The sequence below is a fragment of the Lynx rufus genome, unplaced genomic scaffold (genome assembly GCF_022079265.1).
Source record: "Lynx rufus isolate CCGP_SWC_20201006 ecotype Redwood Valley unplaced genomic scaffold, mLynRuf1.p SCAF_7, whole genome shotgun sequence".
NCBI classification, from domain to species: domain Eukaryota; kingdom Metazoa; phylum Chordata; class Mammalia; order Carnivora; family Felidae; genus Lynx; species Lynx rufus.
The window spans coordinates 110,839,788-110,849,664 of record NW_025814889.1 but is presented as its reverse complement, the minus strand read 5'-3'; the positions used below and the strand labels follow the sequence as shown (position 1 = coordinate 110,849,664).

Sequence of the window (9,877 nt, the reverse complement as noted above, 5' to 3'; positions counted from 1 at the left end):
CCAGAACATCTAAACGGAGTCGCCACACCGCTGCCTGGACTGGATCACAGCGCTGCTTTTCCTTATGAAGAAGACACAAGTGAGTAGGGCGCGCCGGGAGCTCGCCGGGTCTCCCAGGAAATCGCTCCCGGAGCTCGCGGGAGGCCGGGTTGTCTCGGCACCGGCTGCCGGGGCGAGTGGTGCTCTGCCCGCCGCACGAGCCAGGAGGGTGCGAGGGAGGCGGGCGTGGCGTGCGCGTCCGAGCGGCTGTGGCGGGTGAGCCAGAGAGAGGAGGAGTGGGAACGATGAGAGAGAGCTGGTGTCAAGTTTGGAGCCGCAGCCGTTAAGTTTGGAGCTGTCAGTCGGGAACCGCAGTTCCTGTAAAATGGAAGGATCTGCTCTTTGGCTGGAGAGGTTTTTTTTTGTTTTTGTTTTTGTTTTTTAAGTTACCAAGAGAAGGCATTTCTTTGCACGGGAGATGTTTTCCCGTGGATTCCGGGAGATTGCAAAACAGCTCCCAGCGCACCACGCTCGCTCTCGAACCCAGGTTTTTGTGCAGCCCCCCAAGTGGGCGTGGGGCTCGTGTGGACTCGGGTGCAGCCGCTGGAGCGAAGCCAACGGGAGCTCCTTAGCAGCTGCGCTCGGCGGGGCGGAGAACCTGCCCTGCCCGGCCAGCCCGGGAAACTTCGCTCTGCGAGGCGTTTCCAGGTTTGCGGCTCTGGGTGAGTTTCCAGAGAGCCACAGATGGGGTAATACCACCACACTGCACCCACCTTCTTCCATTACAGAGGAGAAGGGTTTTTTTGTTTTTTGTTTTTTGTTTTTTTTTTTTTTGTTCGTTTGTTTTGTTTTTAATAGGCACCTCTAATGATAGTTATTGAGGTAATTCCCAGTGCTGCTCAATTGTGCATTATACATAAACACTGTGGGTAAAGCACCGCCCAGGGGTACAATTAGACTTTTTTTTTTTTTTCCCTTGAAGCAAATATTTGACTTATCGTTTGGAAAGGACTGCCGAGGTACTCCCACCCACAGTTCGTTCTGCATTATGGTTCTTACCTCTTCTCACTTCTCCCCTTAGGAATCTATCTGCGTAACTGCCGCGAGTTGGGTAAAACTGCCCTTTCACCCCCAAGAGGTTCTCTCAGAGACTGCACTATCTGAAATGTGTCCAAGGGGTGGAAGTGGTGGGGAAAAAAGGAAATTGAGAATTTGTCCACATCCTCAGTTTAGAATGAAGGCATCCGTAAGCAGAAAATGCTTTACTGAATGAGTTGCTTTGTATCCTACTTTAAATTGATATGTAGGCCTGGGAAATGTACACATTCAGAAGGAAGTAGGAAGAATTGAGCTTAGTGCACAGGTGTGGAAAGGTCGGCAGGGGGCGGGGGGAAGGGATGCTGCCTGGCGGAAAGGAGGTTTGTGCAGTCTCCAGGGCAGCCGCCCAAGACTAAGCGGAGCGCGGGTTCCTCTCGAAAGCAGGTTCATAGGCAGAGCATTGAACGCCGCCACACCTGAGATCTGCACACTGTGATGTTGAAATGCAAATGTTAAAGACTGACAACAAAAGTTATAATGTAATTATTTGACTTGTACAAGCCTTCTGCTTTGTGGAATGTAAGGGCGGTGGGGGGGGCGGGGGATGAGGACCAATTCCTTGTTATAATAGCATCTCTTCAGGTGGATAGTAGTGGTGGGATCTGGTGGAGAAACCGTTACCTTCTAGTTCAGAAAGAAAAAAAAAAAAAAAGCCTAAACTTTCCTATTTAAACAACACAGGAGACAGATCAGGTTAATGACCAACACTCCAAAGGGGGAGGATGTACTATCCTGTCACTTTGAGAGTCAGTAGGATTGATGATCCTTGCACCCTTGCTTTGCAAAACAAACGTGAGCTCTGTAATCTCCTTTCTCACTTTGATTAAATGGCTGTGTAAATCGGATTACATGGAATAATTCCATTGAAAACCTGAAAGAGGTCGATCTAGGCTGAAACGCTGTGGCGTCAGTGACTCAGTGCTGCCGACCAGGGACATTTGAGAGGGCTAAATATTTTAGAAATGTGACCTGCTCCAACCAAGTTAAAGTGCAAGCCCTCTGGGGATCTTGCTGATGTTAAAGGGTTTGCAGGCAAAGGAGGGCAGTGCCCTTTGTTGAATGAAGGCATTCATTGCCAGGGATTTGATGACCTTCAAGGTTTCCTTTAAGGATACTTCTAGCAATTCCACATTCTTGCCACTAAAAAAGAAGACACTTGGAAATAGCAGGAAATCGATAAAATAATCCGTGGAAATGGGGGAGGGGAATTAGATTCTCCTTCATATTGTTAAATTTCCTAATCCAAAAGTTAGAAGTTTTCTGTGCAACTGTATGAGGATGGAGAATAGTATAAGGAAATTAGACATTAATATGTAAGGTCATTTGTTCTGCATCTAATGTTCTTGCCAGGGAGGAATATCTATTAATGCTTAACAGTTTAAATGATCATTTATAAAGATGGCATTGATACCAGAGTTCTAAGGCATATGGTTCTATATGTTTCCATTACCCAATACCTAAAATGATAATTTATTAATTGTAATAGTTTTAACTTGAATTACAAGCTCTCCAAGAATCCCAGGGACACCAGGCATTCTGGCTTTTCACTCAAACCAAATAAGTGTGGAAATTCCATCAACAACCACTTGGGGGTTGATAAATTATTCTGTCATTTAGCATGTGTGATAAGACTTTAGTATTTGGAAAATAATTACACGGGCAGTAGTCCTTAGGAACAATTGTAACAAATTCAATCAGCCTATAGAAATGAATGCACTTTGCATTTTTCCTATTTCTGATTGTATTTGTGTGGTTTTTACAGTTTCTGAAGAGAATTGTGGCTCTGGCTTAGAAAGAACATCTATTTCAATGTGTAATCATTTTTTTTTCAATGTAATGCTCTGTTATACTGGTATATTAAATAACAATTGTGCAGCATATTTGGTAAGACCAATTAGAAGAGTGCTGTCAGTTTAATGGGCCTGGTGCCATGTTTATCGATGTTGTACTTGTATTTTAGTTTTGAGATGGTTTGTGAGAGTTTTTATGACTGCTGTCAGTTTTAGAAATCGTAACATAGGAAAAATTCATCTTGCAAACAGTGTAGAAAGGCCATTTTAGGCACATGTTAGTTCTCTGAAAAGAAACAAATAGAATTCTTGTTAGCTTATGTTATTCCAAAGAAAATAATCCTCTTGTTTGTATGAAGTTTGCATCTGGGTGATAATGCAAGTTTATAGAAAATAACATTTATGAAGAGAGCATTTTAAAATTTTGTCTTTAAAATCACTCCATTTGGATTGTGTGCTTTGAATAATTCTAATTTAGATAGCTTTTAATTGATAGATTCTGCCAAGACTTTAAAAGTCAAGTGCTAAGTCAATTTCATTTAATATAAAACAAGGAAAGAAACCATATGGAAATCTGAAGGCCTGAGCCAAACCAATTAAAATTGCTAAATTTTATGTCTAACTACTGATTTGAAGATAGCAATTGTGAGTCACATTTTTTCTTTAATGATAAGTGTTTGAAATTCTTCCATCACCATAAATAACATTGGAGAAAAAAAAAAAATCCCTGCCCAAATAGCTAGTCTAAATATTGGAGGATATTTTATTGCGTGGTCCATTGAACCCCACTGCATGTGCCTTCTCCATCTATGTCTGGGGAGTGCCTCAACTATAATGGAAAGATGCTAGGATCTTGCTTTTGAAGACTTAAACTCTGATTTCTGTTTTACCACTGGTAAGACAAATGACTTTAGGCAAATGGTTAAACTTCTTAGGATTTCTGTTTTATAATCTGTATGATGATAAACTAGTTATAAAGATTCTTTTCCTGATCATTGTAAAGGGCTAAACAAAATTTTATATAGGTCTTTATCCCAGTACTGTGACTTCCTATAGTTACAGTCAGAATTTATTATCCCCCAGAAGAAAATTGCCTTGCTGGCAACTTAAAAACCAAAGAAAAACTGGCTATTGCAGCTAAATGATGCTTACCCAACAAAGCAGACAGACCAAAATTTTATAAATTTGGATCTGTGGATTCAGTGCCTCTCATTATACATGGTTATATTTTTATAGACTGTAATTAATACACCTCAAATAGGAATGTGTGAAGACAGAGGCTCTATGTGGCATGAGAGATGTTAAATTCTTTGGAATTTTTCTTTAGGGCTACCTGGGTGGCTCAGTCGGTTAAGCATCCAACTTTAGCCCAGGGCATGATCTTGCAGTCTGTGAGTTCGAGCCCCGCCCGTGTTGGGCTCTGAGCTGACAGTTCAGAGCCTGGAGCCTGCTTTAGATTCTGTGTCTCCCTCTCTGTCCCTCTTCTGCTGTGCGTTCTCTCTCTCTCCTCTCTCTCTCTCTCTCTTTCCCAAGAGTAAAGCCATAAACATTAAAAAAAATAAAAATAAATTGTTTCTTTTAAAGGTAAACCTGAATGAGGGAATTAGAATTGAAAATAAAAATAGAAACTGGAAGTATTATTACCATATCTGATTCATATCCATATTTCACTTACTTTCTGAGTTCCCCTGGTAGGATTCTGAGAGTTTACTGTAGACTGAATGTACTTGGTCAGCTTCCTATCCTTGATGTTCTTTCTTGCACTTGCTCTCCTGAGGGAGGCCATGCATTCATTTCTGCAGAATGTCTTTACTGGGCAACATGCAGTAACTTTTTTTTTTTTTTCCATTATGCAAGTTTGTGAGACTTCCCCCCTCCCCCTTTTCTCGATTACCTTAATGTTCCCTTTTGTAAATAAGGGTGTAAAGCATTTGGATATAAATCTGAGGAATGATCTTTTATCTTTGTTTTCTACTACATGAATCATGAGCAGCTGCAGGAGACCCTTTTTTGGTGTTTGTCACCTGTGTAGTTAGACCAATTTATAAAACAAATGGAGGGAACACTGGGATGCTTTTATAATAAATGCTGTTTTCAGTTATTTTGTGTAGACTTTGTCTCATAGAAACCATTGACTATACCCTTACTAATTTGTAGATGCAACAAGATGTTTTTGCCTTTTCACTTAATTATGGGTATACTAAAAACTGTTTACAAGGGCCAGGAGATTGAGAAACTGTCATTTCATCTCTACCTATTTCCTTCTGCGCAGAAAAAAAAGGAGATGGGCGGGGGTGGTGATTTTCTTTTAATTAGGCCTCATGGTTCTTTTTTTAAAATCACAATGTGTGTCATCTAAAGAAAGACTGTTCTTTATGTAGCTCTCTTTCTCTTTTGGCTACATTTTACTATGTTTCTAGGCTGCCACATTGACTTGGATATTAGGGGATAGAGTTCTCTTATTAGCCCAGATAGAAGTTGTATGGCTTTGGGAAGGTATTTTAGTCTCTTTGAACCTTGGTTTCCTCAACTGTAAAGTGAGAAAGTAGGACTAGGTGATTTGTTTTTAAGTTTATTTATTTTTATTTTTTGTTTTGAGAGCGAAAGCATGAGCAGGGGAGGGGCAGAGAGGGAAAGGCTGAGAATCCCAAGGAGGCTCCACACTGTCAGTGCAGAGCAGGATATGGGGCTCAAACCCATGAACCAAGAGATGATGATCTGAGATGAAATCAAGAGTCAGAGGCTTAACCGACTAAGCCACCCAGGTGCCCAGGACTAGGTGATTTCTAAATGCCTTCTAGTTCTAAAATTCTCTATTTCTAAGATCCTAGTAAAATAAAGGTTTGAACCACATGACTTTTGAGCTTTGATTCTGAGATTTATGTAACCATTGCTTTGGTTTGGTGTGAATACAAATTATAACCATTGGTTTATGATTATGAACTAGCCAATGGGGAGAAATGAAGGTTTAAGTATAGACTGTCCTACTTTTAGCCATTTCACCTACTACATGCAATTTCTCTATAATAATAATAATGGTAGTTACGCTTTTCCTGTTTTAGCAATATCCACAGTTGACGGGGTTTTTTTTCGCTTCTAATCTTTAAATTCTCTAAGTGAAGAAGAATCCTAAGGCAAGGTCAGACAGCCAGAAGAGGTAAATTTACAAAAGGTAATGAAGGCCTCCCAGTATTTATTTGCTTCTCTTTGCTGCCTCTGCAGCCCCCCACATCTGTGTGCAGGGAGTGGAGTAGAAGGAGCATTTAGTGGGCAGAATCAGAGGAATGGGTCCAATGTTCACGCTTGCTCCACTGCCCATCACTGAATCTTAGTAGTCTTGGGCAAGTCTTGGGCAAGTCAGGGGCAAGTCATTGGCAAATCATGGGCAAGTCACAGGCAAGTCTCTGAGTGGTAGTAGTATCTGTGCATCTCACTCAGAGTTAATCCTGAGAAGATCATGAAGTGGAGACCTGTAGCTGGAGGCACTGAAGCTGGAAAAAAGAGGGAACAACCCTTTTGCCGCAGGGAAGAGACCTTTCCTACGGATAACACTTAGGACACTTGCCACTTGCAGTGGCAGAGTCTCTCCTTGCCCTGGCTTTTTTGCAGTTCTAATGTGGTCTCAGTTTCTGGAACACCTCTCACCTATCTCCTTTCCTTAGCTTTCCTTAAGGACTGATACTAGCTGAGAGTTGGGGCAAGCCCAGTAACAGGCAGTCGGTTTTCCTTAGCAGTCAGAAGCCATGACTGTCTTTTTTTCTTATTGTTGGCATGAATTCTCCTATTCTTCTTGTTGACCACATTCTTAGTCAAAGGTCAGTTGGACCTCTCCTCCAGCAAGAGAATGTGGATGCCTCAGAAAATAGAGCCGAGACAATGATGGTAATGCTCTTCTCAAAACGCCCGCAGAGTCAAATGTGCTACCCATGAAAACAAAGTCAAAATTGAGTGATCCAGACAGTTAAACTAGCAGTTACCTGGATGCAGGAATTCAGTACTTGACTTTGCAGGTTGCCTTGAGGCCTTGAATACCGTGGATTAGAATGTGGTCTTAACAGGGGCAGTTAGGGTGCCTTTTCTGTGTTCCTGGTGCATAGATGGCAGCTAAAAAATCCCGCAGTTGCCTTGCAAAGAATGCCTTGCTCCCGTGGAAAAGGGCGTAAAGGGCGAGAGCAAGAGCAAACCCACCCTCAGTGCTCACTTGAAAGAGCAAGCCTCCCTCTGTTTCACCTTTGAGGAAAGGGCATCCCCACTGCATAATAGGCCTCCCCTGTGGACCTGGGAGGAAAGAGCACAGCCCAGAGCAGGGCCTTGTGTTTGTCTTGTATGCTATACACATGCTGTTGCTCTTTGAGGAACAGAAGTTTATCTTCTGAACAAAAGCCCTGTGGGTGCTGAGAACTTTCGCCTCTTTTTCACCTTGACATAAAATCTCTGAAGCCAGTGACCTTTCCATTGAAGTGCCTTGACTAAACTCCAGGACCAAAACTCCTCTCCTAATTGGCTTGTTTCTCCTTAATGCACGCATTTGAATGGTTGTAAACCAGGGCACTGATAGAAATGACAATTTAATAGTAGCTGTCTATTGTGAGGGTCTCTCTTCTGCTGAGTTTTCCACTGTTTCCTTGGGGGTCCCTTTCTAATGCCCTCCCAGGCAACTGCCTTGTGAAAACACCGATTCCTTGATTTCCAAGAAGAGTGTTGCAGAGAAAGCGGGTTGTGTTATAAAGGTCTTGAACCCCCTCCTGGGATGTGCTGTCCATAAGGATGGCCCTCAAAATTTATATTCACTGCGGAACTTCAGATGGGGGGCAGGGTGGAGAGGTTTCATATGAAATGTGATTTTGAAAACCCAAGGATTGCGAAACAAACCTTGGCAGTCACACATCATTATTTATGGTTCTGTGTAAACCTGCAATTTAACGCTTCTGAAACAGTCAACACATTAGGGATTTACGTTTTTCATGACCAACTAAAACCTCCTGTGATTGCTTTAGTTGGGATCTTCTGGTGATTTTAGAAAACTGCTTTATTTATCTGGCCCTGCCCAGACATCTCTGATGTGTTCCATTATGCAGAGGCCTAACACATGTTATTCTATTGTTTGTTAGATAAATTATCACAGTACAGGGGAGTGGCTGGTGTTTTCAGCCTCCAGGTGGTCCAAAGTGGACACCAAAATGCCAAGGATGAAAGAGGAGCTAGAAAACATTCATGAAAAATAAACAGGAGGTCATTAGCATAATGTGTTTAATATTAGATGAAATTCTATGTAGAAAAGCACAGAGCTGCAAAATAGGGTTTATATAATCCTTGTCTTCACAACAATTGTAACAGGCTTGTTTTTTTCATTTTTAAAACTTTTTATTTCTTAATCCCTGCCCAGGAAAATAGTTTTTAAACTTCAGTACGTGTTTGTTTATAATGTTCCATGGCCATAGTGCTGTGTCTTAACAACATTCAGAAAGTGGGCTTTTCTTCTCCCATTTGAAACTTAGATCTTTTTTACTTCTGATCAATTCTATGCACTTTTAAATCCCAGACTGATTTGACCACTGTTTGTACCTCTGTACAAATGTCACACATAAATGATTCATCTTGGGGGAAAATAAAAAGGAAATTTACTGTAGTTAAGTGTTAAATGTTTGACATTTAAATGTGTAGCCATTTTAAATAGCTCCCATCATTGTTTTTTATAAAATCAAATCATCCTGATACTAAGATCATGCCAAAATGACACTTAGTAGAACACTGATCCAAGATTAATTAATTCATAGAATTTTTCTTCTGGGAGGTAGGTGCTGTTTGTTGTTTTTTTTTTTTTTTTTTTTTCCAAATCCCATTTCACAGATGAGGAAATTAAGATAAGGTCTTTTCTCTGCCAACTCAAAGTGTTGATTGCCAACACTAACACCCAAAGATATTTAGCTGGCACAACCACAGTGCATTCGTGAGGCTAATTCAGTACCTCAAAGATGCATATTCTGTTATAGAAACATTGAATCCAAAAACAATTGCAATTCAGATATTAAAACAGCTGCCAGTGATACTAATTTGAACAACAAAAATTTTGTGATTCTAGTTCCCTAACCGAATGGTTTATACTAGATGCTTAATAAATACATATCAAATGTTGTGGAATGAATAGATACCTGATTCAGGTTGTTAGGTACTGATATATTCTTAAGAATTTTTTTTTTGTTTTTTTTAACAGAAGGCAAATTTCAACTACTATATTGAGTCTATTATACAAACACATGTGTTTGGTTGATGATTGGAAGGGTTACTCTGTTCACCATTTACAGCATTAATTTTCAGTATATATGCAATATAATTTACTAACCAAAACTGGAGACCATGCAAGAAAATAGAAAACATTGGATTGAGTTATAGCTCAGATGTGTTATTGGTTCTGCCACTTATTATTTATATGACTTTCAGTGTTTCTCTCTGAACTTTACTTTCCCAATCTTAAAATAACTGCCTATTATACTACTGAAGAGGTAATGATTAAGTGAGATCATGTCTAAGGGCACAGTGACTTGTACTTACTAAATAATCTTCTGATTCTCTGCTAGAATAGTGAATCACAGAACATTACAGCAAACCCACATGCTATAAGAAATAAATTCATTATTAGCAATACCTGGTTTTGGCTATAGGGCTTGAATGAATAAATGAATTACAATAATCCTTAGAGATTAATTCCTTTTTTATATATTATCTACCTTCTTTAATACTCAAGTACTCTTAGCAAATTCAGCAAAATCCCCCCCCCCACCAGTTTTATCTTTTACCTTTCTCCCCTTTCTGAGAAAGGAAACAGTTGTATAAAATAGGCCAAAAGACAAGCTGGTTAAGAAGAGAGACAGCAGCTAATAGAATATGGAAGTAAGACTAGTTAGTAAGTTTATAGTGTTGATTCTGTACCGTGGATGAGGCACCATGCCACAAACTGCACAGGTGGATCTCATTGGATTCTTGGGGGGGGGGGAGAAAATTTAAGGAGA

The 9,877-nt window shown here is 40.5% G+C and overlaps 1 protein-coding gene across 1 annotated transcript in view; it reads left to right on the top strand.

Annotated features, from left to right (window-relative positions):
• KITLG (KIT ligand) overlaps positions 1-9,877 on the top strand; it is an 80,713-nt gene continuing 70,836 nt past the window's right edge. Inside the window, exon 1 of the mRNA XM_047067410.1 lies at positions 1-79. Within this exon, the coding sequence (XP_046923366.1) occupies positions 65-79 (15 nt within the window). The 5' untranslated portion in view covers positions 1-64. The remainder of the gene's footprint in view (positions 80-9,877) is intronic.